Genomic DNA, 16433 nt, shown 5'->3' with positions numbered 1-16433 from the left:
TTTTCTGACATACTTCAGTATTTTCCTTATCACAAAACTTACAAGAGAGAATGTAACACTTTTTTATGAAACAAAAACTCCATGAAGGTAATTAACTTAGCATTAACCTTAAAAATAAACACACACACCCCCAAAAAAATGAAGACATGAACTCTTAAGATCACAAAATTGGAGACTCATTTCATTGAAAAACTACTTCACATTTCACACACAGAATTCAGTAAATTATTCATGAGATCCTGATTTTTTAAAATAGATCTCTAGCTCATCCACTGAGATTTATATGACAATGTAGCACAGAGAATAAAGCTAGAGAATTGGAAATTTACACTTGGAAGGACTTGGCTAAAATAATTTATCCTCTCCTCTTTCTCTTGCACTGTATTTCTTTTCCTTTATTAAATAAACCAAGTAAATAGTTAAACAGCACTGTACATGTACCTTAAACACTCAGCATTAAATATCCTAACTTACAGCCAAAACAGGCCCTTGGATGGGTGATTTAAAGAACAGTCAGACTCACACTGAAAGCTTCAGGCTTGCTGCAAAAGTTCCAATTCAATTAACAGGATATAAAACTGGAAGACAGAAATCTTTACAGAGTTACAAAAAATTATTTATGCCTTACTCTTCACGAGGCCTACATAGTTCTGGAGAAGAAATTAATCTCATTTACTTTCAGGGTCCAACATGGATGCTTTATGGGTGATTTAAAGAACAGTCAGACTCACACTGAAAGCTTCAGGCTTGCTGCAAAAGTTCCAATTCAATTAACAGGATATAAAACTGGAAGACAGAAATCTTTACAGAGTTACAAAAAATTATTTATGCCTTACTCTTCACGAGGCCTACATAGTTCTGGAGAAGAAATTAATCTCATTTACTTTCAGGGTCCAACATGGATGCTTTGAATCAGTATTCAAATCACCTGCTTTGCTCCTTCAGAAATCAGATTCCTGCTTTGGTCTGCTCGTATGCAGAACTGTCAGAATATCACGTGTTGACTGCAATAGGAGTGCTCAGCCTAAGTCCTACAAATTTGAGGTATCATTCTGCCTTTATGAATGCAGCTCGAGTATACTTTACACAATGAATATAAATCATTAGTCTAATACTCTCTCTGTCATGAAAGTTCATCTCAGTTTTGCATTGCATAGTCTTGAGTTGTTTGCTTTATCTTAAAATGCATTTACTGTCACCTCCCTACACTTCTCATCTCACTTTGCTGTACTCAGGTTTCATTTGAGCAACAGTAGTCTTCTCTTCCCATCTTCAAAACCTTCTCCAAGGTACTGTCACCTCCCTACACTTCTCATCTCACTTTACTATACTCAGGTTTCAATTGAGCAGCAGTAGTCTTTCCATCTTCAAAACCTTCTCCAGGGTATACCCATTAATGAATCACTGATTTTAAAATAACATGATTAAACCAAGAATCTAGCCCACTTTTTCTTCCACAGTCAGGCAGCACTCATTTTTGTATTTGACTAGAGCAGACACTTCTTTCTTCACTCATGTAATACATGAGCCATTTGCAACAAACAATAAATACAAACCAACAGACACTTCTTTCTTCACTCATGTAATACACGAGTCATTTGCAACAAACAATAAATATAAACCAAACAATACAGATTAATGTAACAAGGGTGCTTCTCATAGCATCAAAAACACCTGTCTGTCAGGACATAAGGTGCTTCTCATAGCATCAAAAACACCTGTCAGGACATACAGAATTTTCTTTTCTCAGGTGTTTTAGTTGTTTTAAAAATAATTAACCAGACATCGAAGCTTTGAAGTGGAAAAGTTACAATCACTTACCCCAATGTTAAAAGTGCCATTAAAATAGTCCAAATTTGCTTGAATGAACCAAATGTTGTTTAAACCTAGTTCATCGCTTCTGTCTTTAGCACGCATCAGAGACAACTCCTTATTTTCTATGAGCACCACCTAGATTTCATATAAAGCAGAAAGTAAGGCAAAATAATAGTGAGAAATCAAAGTACAACACTACCAACAAGCATAAAACTTAGTAGTTCAGCTGAGACAACCTCTAAATTACTTGTGGCAGAGCCCGAGATCTCCCAAAAATAATGAGCATGAAACCTGACAATAACAGAAGGAATTTAATACTTGCTGATATTAATCAGCTTCCAAATATTTTGTATTTTCCTATACATTTTGTTTTCTCAGGAAAGCACCACACACATTTGAGATCATGCTAAAAATTTGCATGTTTAAATTTAAATCATCTGCCGAGACAGCCGTGTCTCCATATTAATTCTCCCTACATGCATATCTTTTTGAGATGACTGTCAGAGACCAAAAGCTCATACTCTCTATACTTTTTATTTAGACATTACCTGACACGAAGGCATCATGTGAGCAAGAACAATTCCAACATGGCCCTGTGAAAACAAAAACAAACAGCAAAATCTGAGTTGCCTTGCAGTGTCCTCTGTTGTTGACCCATTACATGACCCCTAACCAGTGACAGAACCCTTGAAAGCACCTAAAATTTCAGCATTTGTACTTTTGCTTTGCTTTGTGGCAGCAATCACCAAGAACCCCAAAGATGAAAGTTGAAAGAAAATGCATCATGTAAACAAAAATATACATTACCCCTCCACTGCAGAAGTCCACAATCACATCTCCAGGCTTAGCAAGCTTTGTCACCGCTGCTATCAAATTATTCAATTGCTGCTGCTTCCTTAGAGCCCGGTCCCTAGACATCTTTCCTGGGGATGACAGAGAAAATGCCTAGAGTAGTGATCAGCAATTCTCAACATTGATAATTTTAAATGGGTACCTGCAAAGCATTGCAAATGCAATCTATGGCTGAGACTAAAAACTGGCTGGAACACTTGGGCATCCGAATCCATTTTGAGCTAAACCCACAAATACTTGGTAGAGCTTCCCCTAAAACTTAAGTGTATTTAAAACTTTACTTTCTAGTTGTTGCTGTTAATGTATCCTTATGAATAGACTCATATAAACTTAATATATGATAATCAAATTGGTGTAAGCTCTAGCCTGATTATATTCCAAACCTGTGAATCATGCCCACAGACCTCAAACCCATTCGCAGCAGTAAGGTTGCCAAAATAAATCTCTCTTTACTGTATCTACACACTATCCTTGAGCATCTTGTTTTTTAAAATTTGTACTCTTCCTCCCAACAAATTTTGTTTTTCATAATAAACAGCCCTGTTTATTTAAATGAAGGTGTGTGCAAGTAGATACTTCTCAAAGCACCTACTCCTGCCTAGCAAAGTCTGGCTTTCCATCACATCTGTTACACAACTAGAAATGGAAAAGTTATTAATTTCTTTCAAATGTGCTTGGTAAAGTCCAAAATACAGTTGCTTCAAATAGGATGAATTTGTTTAGTCTGCACTTAGGTATTTGCAAAGATGTGTTTTGTCTCAGGGGGGCTACCAGAGAACTGACACTTATTTAATACTCTTTTCATTTGTCCAGTTTGGACACTGACAGCAATGCTGCTATGACAGCCCTGTGCTTAGGACAAGCAGCCTTCCAAAAACCTGTTCAGCTCCTATCCTCCTAAAAGGCAAGCTACCTGTGTAAAATTATCTCATCTTATCTCTGCAAGCTGCAGGGACACTTGTAAACGTGGTATAAACCACCTCCTGTGATATCGCAGGTGCAGAATCAGTGGACAGCAGCAGGAGACCCAAATTGGAAGAAGGAAGCAGGGACATAACTCCTCATCAGTACTGGAAAAAAATTCAGGTTCAGCTAGAAACAGAAAAATGGGCCTTCCAAAAGCATGATAAAAGCAGGAACAGAGTTTTTCGTTTGACGGAATTCAGTATGGATTTACCCTTTTAATCTCAATACAGTCAATGCACACAGAATTCCTTAGTTAGAAATACACTGTGACAATAAAAGGTCAGCTCTGTTCTCCAAAATGGGTTTGAACACAACAAAATTTGCCTCCTGAGCTTAGGTGGCTTCATTAACAGCGTAACTCATTTTTGACAGGGTTTAGTTCTCTGCAAACTCCCTTGGTGGAAAGCCTTAAGAATTCAAGGCTTCCTGAGCTCAAGCAACTGCCGCAATTAATTTAATGGGATTTGCTGTAAATGCTTTTTTCCCTGGTGACTTTTGTGTCACTCTCCTATATCCACTTTCAGCTTCCATCTTCAGCTTCCCTAATTATGAGAGGGACCGGGCAGACAATTTTGTTTCCAATTCCTGCCTCTCAACAGGCATTAGCACAAATCTTCTGAGCCATTTTCCTGCACAATACTGAAGGACAGACCACACCTGTCGAGCCACAAACAGCACAAAAATCCACGCATGCAAATACTCTTACTTCCCTATCCAACCCCTCTGCTCTTATTCCCCAACCCTAAGGTTTTCCCCAGAGGTCTGGGATTTATTCATATCAAGTAACAACTCCTGAAAAATGCCATCAAATTTTCCTACTGTGCAAAGTCAGCAAACATATCCTAGAGTCATTAAAATCAAGCAGTAAAACAATACAGGTTTCATCAGCAACAACAGATCCACTACTTACTACTCGGTTAGTTGACCTGAGTATTAAATTAGTAAGAAATACTTTTTAAAAAATACTAGCCTACAGACTTTAAAAAATCCCTAAGAATTAGCTCTTCGTGGTTACCAACAAACAAGGTTTCATCTTCCCTTACTGTGCAAGCAGTAAGTCATACACATTCCCTTGAAAGATTGAATCAATAGGTCTTTTGTCTGCTCTACCCCTGTATTTTGAGCTCGGTAGCTAGAATTACAGAAACACCACGAGTTGTGATGCAGCCCATAGAGAATGTCAGTCAGCACGGCTGGGCACAGCAGTCTTTCATTTCAGCAAGTAGGCAATAAATTTAACTAAAACTTCTGCATCTAAAACCACCACAGCTCACTTCGCATTTCTCAGGCCCCATGATGGTAAAAAATGCTAATTGTTGTCTTCGAGAACAGTAAGAGAGGAGGTAGCTTGAAATTTAGCCCTACAAGGCAAAATGTGACCTTTTCCTACAACACACTTGAAAGGCCCCCACAAAATGCTTTGCTCCCTTCCTAAGAACCAAACTGACAGGTTGCCATGCAGTTCCAGAAAGATTTATTTTCATTTTTAATTAATGGTCACAACAGATATATTTTATTTAGCTTCACGAATCCAACATTACTGTCAATTCAGCCATTGTCAAGTAGAGCTTTGAAGTCCCTGTGGCACTTCGAGGTCTTGCATTTTGGCACAAAGAAATATAACTTTTCAGCAGGCAAAAAAGCCCTTTATTTTTATATTGCCTTTTGTCAGTGTTCAGGTTCATATCATCCTTCAGTCCTCAAATAATACTTCCATATTTCTATATTTCCATATTTCAAATTAAACTTGAAAAGCCATTAAAGTTTCCTTAAATAAGCAAAACTCAAATATCATCTCTAAGGCTTTAACCCTGTTCAACTTTGAAGTCATAACACAGTTCAACAGAACACACATTTACCAAAACATATACATAACACACAATACACGCATTCCCCTGCTCCATATAGCAGAATTGCATACTTCTATTGTTTTAGCACAAATATCTTGTTATTAGGTTTTCCCTAAGCCTCAGCCAACTAATTCAAATGATAATATGAGTCCGTTTTTCATGGAAATTCTGGTAGAGGATATTTTTTGCTACACTGATTTAATCTTAGTACAGCAAAAAGCCTCAGTAACTATAAAAAGAAAGCCAAAACAGAGAGTGTCATTATTTTATACCAAGCTGAACACATTTTTCTGAAACTGATGTGCTTTTTTTCTTGTAGTTCCTTACTCAGCATATTCGGATTATTTCTTAATACTCAGGTCATATCTCCTCTACTTCAATAACGTTATCTCCTTCTATACCATTTTTTGGTACCTGTTGGGGGATGGAGGGGTTGTTTGCGTCTTTGTTTTGGGGGTGATTGTTGCAGTTTTGCATTAGGGGTGCTTTTTCTCTTTTTAAATATAGTATTTGTCAGATTAATTTAGCTGTACAGTGGTTCTCATCCAACTGCTAGAAAAAGCAGAATTCAAACAGGTGAAGGATGCCAGCTCCGCTGAGATTTATTTATAAAGAAATGTTCTTACCAGTCAGAAATAATAACACCTTCTTATAAAGAACTCTGCCAAATCTTGCAATAAATACCATTAGCGTGGGCAATAACTTTGCTATGGTCCAGTGGTCACCTTGGTTACTTGAACAGTATTCTTCTTCGACTTCAGATGCTTTAATTCAATCTGTGTGGGCCAGTGCTGAAAGCTGAAGATCTGCCCTCCCTTCCTCCAGCCTGGGGCCACTTCCAGCTGCCCCCTTTCACTACTGCTGCCCTGTCCCCCTTCCCCTCCCTCCCATGAAGGGAAGTGTCAGCTTTCAGGCACATCTGTAAGTAAAGCAGAATAGCATCTACGGCGAGCAATCACCTGCTTCCTAACTCTTCTACATAGATGACTCAAGATAATCTATCATTATTTTTTAGTTCTCAAAGAAATTTGAGCCCATTCTATTACATTTAAATTGTTGTGATCTGTAAGTAAAGCAGAATAGCATCTACGGCGAGCAATCACCTGCTTCCTAACTCTTCTACATAGATGACTCAAGATAATCTATCATTATTTTTAATGATAATTCTTCCTAACTCTTCTACATAGATGACTCAAGATAATCTATCGTTATTTTTTAGTTCTCAAAGAAATAGGAGCCCATTCTATTACATTTAAATTGTTGCATTTGTTTACAGAGGCTAAAACATTTGTTCAATCAGCTACAAGATCAGCTAATTTGGAGTTATTATTGACTCGTTTGCTCTTCCTTTACTTTGGGAAATTGCTATTCTGATTTTTCTTACCACACAGTCGATACAAAAAAATTTATATACATATCTATGTATATATGTACACATATATATGAAAGTATTATATTTTAAGCAAAACCAATGTAGATATTCAACATTCGTTAATATAATACAGGTACACTACAAATGTGCCATTTTCTCATTTCTTTTCAGCTTGGACTTCTTTCATTGGCTTAACTCAATTTCCCTTCAAAATTTACAGAGGCTAAAACATTTGTTCAATCAGCTACAAGATCAGCTAATTTGGAGTTATTATTGACTCGTTTGCCCTTCCTTTACTTTGGGAAATTGCTATTCTGATCTTTCTTACCACACAGTGGATACAAAAAAAAAATATATGCATATATATGTATATATGTACACATATACATAAAAGTATTCTATTTTAAGCAAAAACAATGTAGATATTCAACATTAGAAATGTGCCGTTTTCTCATTTCTTTTCAGCTTGGACTCTATTTCCCCTTCAAAAAGTTTTCCCACTGATTTAATTTCAAAAGTAACTGATTTGGGTCTGCTTGTATAAATATTTCCTTACTTCTGCATCAGAATTCTAACACATTAATCGTATCATGAAATATCTTACTTTATCACAGACACAAGCAAAACAGAGGAAGTGAGTAATAAAGACCAGCAACATGAGCTGATAAACTGTGCTTTTATTACTGTTCTCCACACCTCACCTCACCCCCTTTTTAAGCTCTCTCTCCATTTACTCTTGGAGAATGAAAGCATAAGCTAAAGATTCAGAGGAAACACTGTTTTACAGATCAGGTCACAAAGAAGAAAACCTCATTTTCCTATTTTTAATGTTAACATATTCTGGAACTATGAGGTCTGGAAACACCCCACATGCCTTGAGGTGTTGGTAAAAGTGCATGTAAACGCTTACTTTTTTAAGAAGGTAACAGGTACATATGCAAATTCTACAGCTTCATATATTTCTAAAAGAAGCCATCCTATCAAATTAAGAAAATTGCTACTAAGTTGTCTTGGCATAAAATCTATTTGCCTTTTCCTATCAGCTTACTAGATATGCAAATTCTACAGCTTCATATATTTCTAAAAGTAGCCATCCCTATCAAATGAAGAAAATTGCTATTAAGTTGCCTTGGCATAAAATCTATTTACTTTTTCCTATCAGCTTACTGGATATTTTTATTGTTTCTTTGTGTCTTAACTTTTCTGGTTCATCACAAGAACAATCAGATTTTCATGAAAGTTGGTTTATGTTTGTTTTTTAACTAACCTCTGAGGAGGCTGTGACTAACAAATGGGTTGACAAAAGCCAACCTTCGTTGGCTCATTAGAGCTAAGGACACACAGCTGCTCTGCGCTTTGCAGCTCAGAATGCATCCAACTTCATTCTGCAAAGACCAGACTTTGCACACTTGGATGTTTCTGGCAAGTCAAAGAGAATGAACAGCATTCATGAAGTTACTAACATGGACACATATGAAATAACTGCCTTAGCATTTGGGGTGAGGGGGAGACAAAAAAACCAACCCAAACATCACAAATAAAGCCTATAAACTATTCTGAAGAAATCCTCAGAGCACATATTATTTTTTTACCATATAAAGCTTTTATGATCAAATGTGGTGATATTTTAGGTACAGTCAAGGGAGTAGAAGAGAACACTACAATGCATGGTTTAAAATCTATAGAAATAGGGCAATAATGAAAAGGACATGAAAGACAACTGAACTCCACGAGAACATTTTAGTGTTTTTTTTAAATAGGAGTCCCTCCTGATCTTACTAAACAATCTGCTCTTTATTAAGGCAAGCTTTGCAAACTAGCTTTATCACTTCAGGCATAAAAAAAATCTCATTCATCTCACATACACTACTATGGTATAGCCTAAAAAGGTCAGACAGCTATGAAAACTGACCTTTGACAACCCAAGCAGGAATCTGGTCTGCTTCCTTTTTTGTATTAGAGGATTTTAAGCAAAAAAAGAATAAGTCATCTTTAAAAAAATAAAGACCAACAGAAGCCAGTAAAAAAAAAAAAAAAAGAAAATTAATGCTGGGTTCCCTCTGAATGTAACTACATTCTACTTATAAAAGTTCTTGAGTTTTTTTCCAATTGCTCATCTTCAAAACCCATCTTCTGAATATTCAACAAAAAGCAATCCAGACACAAACACCTAACGTAATTTTCACACATCTAATATGGCATTTACACTATTTTTAAACTTCTTGGTACTAGATTATGAAGCCTCTATAAGTACTCAGAATTAATGAGTGTTATCCACACTAGTATGTACTTGTTAGAGCCATGTCTATCTAAGTTTTTCACATTATAATATTGCCAACAGCAATCTGCAGCAAAATCATGTATCAGCACCTCTCCTACTACACATTTAAGCTGACATGTCTGTTCATCCTTCTTCTCATTTTGAAGCCTTTGAGATTCATATTTTCAAGCTATTTTTCCAGAATCCCAAAAATGAAGAAATTCTTTTGTTTTAAAATGAACACAAGCACTATTTTACAATCATGGGATTTCAAGGAAGGTATCAAACATTATGTCACAAAAGAATTGTGAAAAAAAAGATGACATTGCATTTACCCTTCATCTTCTCACATTTATTCAAGTCCTGCCTCTCCTGCACTCCTCTCATTTTTTCCTTCACCTTTCTCCCTTACCTTAATTTCCTTAGGGTCAAGATGCCATAAAGAGAAGTCAATGTGTTCAGAACTCATGTGCAGTTGCAGCGCCTCATAACTGATCCTGCTGGACTACATGACCACCTGAGGTCCCCTCCAACCTGAATTATCTTCTGAAGAATCGTAAGATAATGGATATGTTACAGATACTAAGACCGTTAAACATTTTGCTCAAAGAGCAGGTGTCAGAGCAAACACTGTAGAGCAGAGAGATTTGTAACAGCTTTACAGCAGTAGGGTTCCTTTAAATTTACATCTCCTGTACCTATCTTACCTCCTCTGTTGCTGCTTTTTGCCTTTATCTTCTGCTCCTTATGTGCCCAAACCCATCTTATCACTTAGAGCAAAGTGTTTGAGTAAGATGTGAGAAGGAAAGCACATCAATAAAAACCTTAAAAAGTGAAAGATGATAAAACTTTTTGACTTTTGGGGAAGAATAAAGGGAAGGGAAAAGCAGCCTCTGCTGTGCTAAATATGGAAAAATGTCTCTAACCCCAAGAGGTTCACTGTTGTACCTATCCACAATATTATACCAAATCTCAGCAACATCTGGGCTTGTGAAGTAGCAGTTGCTCACTTTCTCCAAAATTTCTTCAGGTGAAGATGTCACTGCCTGACAACAACATAAGAGTCAAGTGGTTTCTTTACCTCTCACAAGCCTAATATACTGATTGACAGCTACTGTGTTGCTGAGAAAGGGGAACAGCTAATTCCTGCTGAATTCAGCACTCACCAGGGGCTAAGAGCTGTTGTCTCTCCCAGAAACAGGAGAGCTCATTCCCCAGCAGGAACCAGAGACGAGCCCCTGCCGAGGTCCGACCAAGGGCCAGAAGCCCCTGTCATTCACACTCACAGCTGTTCAGCAGGATCTTGCCTCCAGGGGACCAATTCTCAGTAGTTAAGAGGCAACCTCTTCACAGTCCATGCAGGAACAGAGCAGATTTCCCTTTCTGAGCTCCTTACGCTGAGTATCTATACCTGATTGTTAAGGAATAGGTAAAAGCTACATGCCTCTGTACAGTACGGAGTAACGAATCACAAGTAGTTCCAGGAAAGACACCTTCTGATATAGATAATTGCATTAATTCCCACCATGGCCTAGAATCATAGAATGGTTAGAGTTGGAAGGGACCTTAAAGATCATCAGGTTCCAACCCCCCCGCCCTGGGCAGGGACATCTCCCACCAGACCAGATTGCTCAAAGCCCCATCCAGCCTGGCCTTGAACCCCTCCAGGGATGGGGCAGCCACAGCTTCTCTGGGCAACCTGTTCCAGTGTCTCACCACCCTCACAGGAAAGAATTTCTTTCTGGTATCTCATCTAAATCTGCCCTCTTTCAATTTAAAACCATTACCCCTTGTCCTGTCACTACACTCCATGATAAAGAGTCCCTCCTCATCTTTCCTGTAGCCCCCCACAGGTACTGGAAGGCTGCTATAAGGTCTCCCTGGAGCCTTCTCTTCTCCAGACTGAACAATGCTAGCTCTCTCAGCCTGTCTTCATAGGAGAGGTGCCCCAGCCCTCTGTCATCTTCGTGACCCACTGCTGGATCTTTCCCAATAGGTCCGTGTCCTTCTTGTGTTGAGGACTCCAGAGCTGGACACAGTACTCCAGGCAGGGTCTCACAAGAGCGGAGTAGAGGGGTAGAACCACCTCCCTCAACCTGCTGGCCACACTTCTAAATAAGCAAGCCTCTAAATAAGCAAAAAAAAAATTAAATATTAGGCATATTAAGCAAATCAGAGATGGGAATCATGCATATTATTATCAGTAAGAGTGAGATAGCCTGAACTAATAATTCAGAAACAGGAAAAGCTGGCTTAGAAGACAGACATGATTCATTTGGCCCTTATTTGTCAAGCAATTGAACAGCTGGATGCTGGACAAACAGCAGTACTTTCAGTCTAACTTTACACCTCACGTCTGTTTGCTCTACAAAGGGTAATGGCTGGAGGAATCTCTCCAAAACAATTACCCTGATGAAAAGGAATTTCATCCTGCATTTCAGCCCTTACAGAAATTAAATCTCACACTGCAAAGAGTTTGATGACCAATTCATAATGTCATATTGACATTTTCATATGCAAATAACCACATAATTTCACAATGGCCGGATATGACTTCCAAATGAAGTCATTCTAGTTGCACATGGAAAGGCCAAGGCTACACATTTCTATCTTGTCTGATCTACACTGCAATTATCACAGTACTTCTAGCTTGATCCTGTATGAATCTCCAGTTTATGAAAATGTTAGTCAATTCAATCAATTTTACTGTATTAAGTAAGCATCTCTGGTACCCATGTGGTTTATGTTAGTTAGAAGGGCTGAAAAAACATTCAAGAGTTCATAGAGAATATAGGAATTACATGACTCCATCACAAGGTTTTAATTCAATAACAGTAACTGCTTGACCATTTAATTGCTTTCCTTTAATTTCTTTTTTTTTCTGATTAATTTTCTTAGCAAAGTTAGGCGGGGAAATCAAAATGAACTGCAGTTTAGACAGTAAATACAACTAATTTCTTCCAATACCTAGCTAACTCAGATGTTTTCTATATGGTTTTCAGGTGAGTCACCGCTTTAGACAAGTGCTCTTTTAGTCTCTGATGTGCAGGTCAGTATGTGCTTCTGCCAGGTCACCACTCTACCGCTGTAAACGCTGATGATCAGCATTAAGGTCTGTATAACGTATAACCTCCAGAATGGTATTCTTTAATAACTAAGCTTTTGTTATAAGAAGTACATCTGACATTTAAAAAAAGTTATTTTCAAGTAGAATTTCTCTTTCCGTAGTCTTTTCCCTCCAGTGCTTTCTCATCCTACGAACACACAATGAGTAAGCCACAAGCAGTTGAGATGGTAGTCCTTCAGCCATAATGAAGTTCCTGTTACTGAATGCCAGCTGTGCAATTCTGCAGGTAGCATATCACAGCCAAGCACGGTTACCAAGCAGTCCTTTGCCATGTTTATGGTGCTCTTGGCAACCAATTTGGGTCAGAGCCAACATGTATTTCAGCATTCTCAGCTCTGCCTTTGAGGAGGTCTGTAACTCTGTAAAACCAGAGCTCTCGCTAAGCAACTGTGGCATTTACTATTATGAAAAAAAATTAAAAAAAAAGGCTTCATAACAAATGTATTCCTAAAGATAGTCCCATTGGTACCCCTGCCACGTTCAGAGCTTCAACAGATACATTATCTATCCACACTAATCAAATCAAGGCATTTTGCAGAATTCTCCTGTTCAAACTGCTTCTTATCATCGTTGTCAGTAACCCAAACCCACCCATTCAAATCCTTCCAAATTAGGTAAAGCACAAATTGACTATAATAAGCACAAACTAATTATAATGCACTAGAAGACTGCATTATAATGAAACCAATGAAATGAACCGAATAAATATCTACTTTGTTCCTTTTAATACATTAAAAATAATGGTGTGATCATCTGGATCATACTTCATAGCAATAGCTGTCCCTTATGAACAAATACTACTTTACTGCACACTTTATGACAGAAAGATTGTGAAGTGAAACAATCCTGCCCTGAATAGAAATTTTTCGTGACGGCTCAAAAACATGCAACATGCAGACAATAACATTTTACATCAAGTTTATAAAAAGAAAATGTAATAAAATTTCAACATGTCTTAATGAATTTCTGAAGGACTATGCATAAGGGGAAATGCCTCTGAAATAACACAGAAGTGTTGGCTTATGCTGTACAGCACTTAGTCACAAATAAATACATTCCTAGAAGATTTTCAGAGCAAGTATAAAATACCAATTAGAGAAAATTTGGATATCTCAGTCCAGAAAACTGCCTAAAGATAGAAAACATTTTAATTCTGGCTAATCCAATGTAAGATCACTTAAGAAACACTGCTGAAAAGGTAATTGTGCATACAGTTCTCCACTACAAACATACATGCCTTTGACAAGACAGCAAAAGAGAGTCTTTCCCTACTGATACTAGAAAAGTACTCAACTTTGCAAAGATTGTCATAGGTTAACTCATTTTAATGAAATCCAAACCAAAGGCTAAAATAGAGTTTCCAAGATAATGGATATATACAATTGGCACTTGTTCTTTTATCAATGGTTCTAATAACAAAAAGTTCCTTTTACTCCTGTCTTAAGCAGCTTTTTGCCGGGTGGGCTTTTGTATTATTCTTACATAGTTTATGAAAGCAAATAGCCAGGAAAATCCATAAATCCCTTCAACCACTTTTGAAACAGAGACTGGGATTTTAATGGAAAAAAAAAGTTAATTAAACTGTGGGCACCAACCCAGTACTGTACTCCAGTTCCTCTAGGCTTGACATGTGAAGAACATTAGGAAACAAAGACATGATTTCATTTGGTCCTTCCACAGCAAGCAGCTCTGAACAGCTGGCTGCAGGACAAACAGCAGTGCTTTCAGCTTAACTTTACATGTCACTTTTGTTTACTGTTCAAACTATCAACGTACTTAAGGCCATCTAACTAAACAGTAAGGTCATCCATAAACCTATCTCCAGCATTAAAACTCTGTATTAATTAATTTAAAGGAGGAAATGTACGTATCTTCCTGCTCCTTATGTCAACACTGAGTTCTTTGTAGAAGGGAAAACACTAGCACATTTCTCTCCCTCATCTCCCCAATATATTTTAATTACTTTGTTATACTGCAACCAAATTAGACAAGCAGTTTTGAGGGGATGGAGAGAGAGAAAAAAATTTGGTACTGTGGACTGAAGTCATTCAAACAGTTTGCTGAATTTCCATAAATACTTCAGAAATTGATCTAAAGCCAACAGAAACGAAAAACTACAAACTCTTTTCCAACAGAAATTAATCAACTCAGTCAACTAAACAAAGATGCAGGCTAAAGAAACACCTGCCTTCAGAAATGTTAAAAGAAAATGTATCTTTTAGTAATTGCCAGAAGGCAGGTTCATCGAAACATCTGCCTTAATGAAAAATACATGACTAAACACAAGAAAATAGTAAAAACACGACATAGTTCAAGAGTAGTATAGAACATAAACTTAAGATTTTTAAACAACAAGCAAATACTTGTAGGGCATTTCGTAGAAAATAGCCCCTGACACAAAGTTTATCTGCCAGCTTAATATCAAATGAGCCAAAAGCTGGAAAATGCACAAAGAAAACAGCACAACAAATAATCATAACAATGTTTTTTTTGGATAAGACCTCTGGAGTTATTCTGGTGCAACCTCCTGCTCCAATTAGATCTACCATCAAGACTTGGTCAGGTCTTGCTGGGTCTTTAAAAACCCCAAGCATGCAAATACTTCGGGTCCCTTGTCCCCATTCAAGTGCCATACTGCCCTTTTTGTGCAAAAAAACATCTCATAGAATTCTTTTTCCTTCATCAACATCATCTGTGGATACAGAGTTGTGACATTGGAGATCATACGTATATATTTACTGTACCATCATCATTTAACGCTGATGTAGAAATTGACCTAATGGTTCACCAAGTATCTGTCACTATAGAGCTCTTCACCCCCTAATCAATTGTGCATATGAGGGTTGCAGTGTGGCTAAAAGTTTGCCTTTTGTCTTAACCTATTTTCCTAAGTTTTCCTCTTCATGAACTCCACACAGAAAAATCTGCAAGATTCCTACTGCATTCCTTTCTGCCTACAATGTAAGCACTGACAGGAAGAATTATTTCTCGGAACCTGTAAATGTGTGGGGAACTGGGAAAGGAAGATCCCAGTAACACAGGTCACAAGGAAATCAAAGCTCCTTACAATACGACAAAAAAGACTACACGTGTGTGTAAGACTATCCATAACCAATTATTCAGTAATTTTTAATTTGCTTAATTTTTAGACAATTCAGCAATTACAAACTCCAAGAAAACCTGAGCTGTGATAGTAATACATCTCCAACCTGTACGTGAGTAATGGTGAATATTGGCAGAGAAGTGCAATATATATAGTCTATGGTCATTAAAAGCTGAGGATGGAAGTCAAAGTAATCAATGATTTTCCATTTCCCCCCTTGATAATCAATGGCTATTGTAAAGTCCGTTTCTTCTCTTGTATTGCAGCTTTATATAAAAATATAACCATAACCTCTGCTTCTAATTTTACTCATGCAGCAGATGCTAGATGTCTTATAAACAGACTATGGATGACATTCCATCACATTTGATTTCTCCATAAAGCTGTTTTGAGTTAATGACTAAAATATTACAGGGTTAGGGTGGGTTTTTTTAATTAGTTAATTATTACCGAATTGTTAATGACTAAAATATTACAGGGTTAGGGTTGGTTTTTTTTAATTAGTTAATTATTACTGAATCGAAAATACTTCAGAAAAGCAATTTAAAAAGTTGAACATTATGCTCTGTCCCTCTCTGAGACACAACAAAATTAAATGGGAAATTAATGCAGTGTGGAGCACTTGACTACGCAGCATATTTGTGACACAAAACTGAAAGAATATGCTAAATAAAGTAAGAGTCTTAAAATTTATTTCTTTGGCTTTGTGTATATTGCACAGTAGCAAATCCAACTAAATCACCTTAATGAACAACATCAAACTAAAGCTGTGATTCTACTGAAGCTCTGGCCGCCCAGTTTTCACACGGCCTCAACAAGACTACTCCTGCATTTAAACAAAGTACACACATGGTTGCAGTAGGCAAGAATAAGCTCTACAAGTCACTGCAAAATTTAGTTTACTCAAAAAGTAACTCAAAGTGTCTTTTTATCTAACTTAAGAAACTACTGTTTTTTAAGCAGGCATTTCCCTACGGCATTTATTAAAATTATGCACAACTTTAAAAAAAAAAAAAGCTCTAGGTTCATAAAATGCCTTGAAATGATACGAGATATTACCTAATTATTAGAGATTAACTTGCAGGACC

General features: G+C 37.2%; 1 protein-coding gene across 2 annotated transcripts in view; it reads right to left on the bottom strand.

Moving 5' to 3' along the window:
- GSTCD (glutathione S-transferase, C-terminal domain containing) overlaps positions 1-16433 on the bottom strand; it is a 68979-nt gene that overhangs the window by 16831 nt on the left and 35715 nt on the right. For both annotated transcript variants that reach the window (XM_014940819.1, XM_014940810.1), the window contains exons 6-8: positions 2623-2738; positions 2364-2408; positions 1822-1950 (exon numbers count right to left, since the gene is read on the bottom strand). In XM_014940819.1, coding sequence (XP_014796305.1) covers positions 1822-1950; positions 2364-2408; positions 2623-2738 — 290 coding nt within the window. The remainder of the gene's footprint in view (positions 1-1821; positions 1951-2363; positions 2409-2622; positions 2739-16433) is intronic.

This window comes from Calidris pugnax, unplaced genomic scaffold, assembly GCF_001431845.1.
Source record: "Calidris pugnax isolate Ruff unplaced genomic scaffold, ASM143184v1 scaffold34, whole genome shotgun sequence".
NCBI lineage: Eukaryota > Metazoa > Chordata > Aves > Charadriiformes > Scolopacidae > Calidris > Calidris pugnax.
This window is presented reverse-complemented; position numbering and strand designations above follow the sequence as displayed.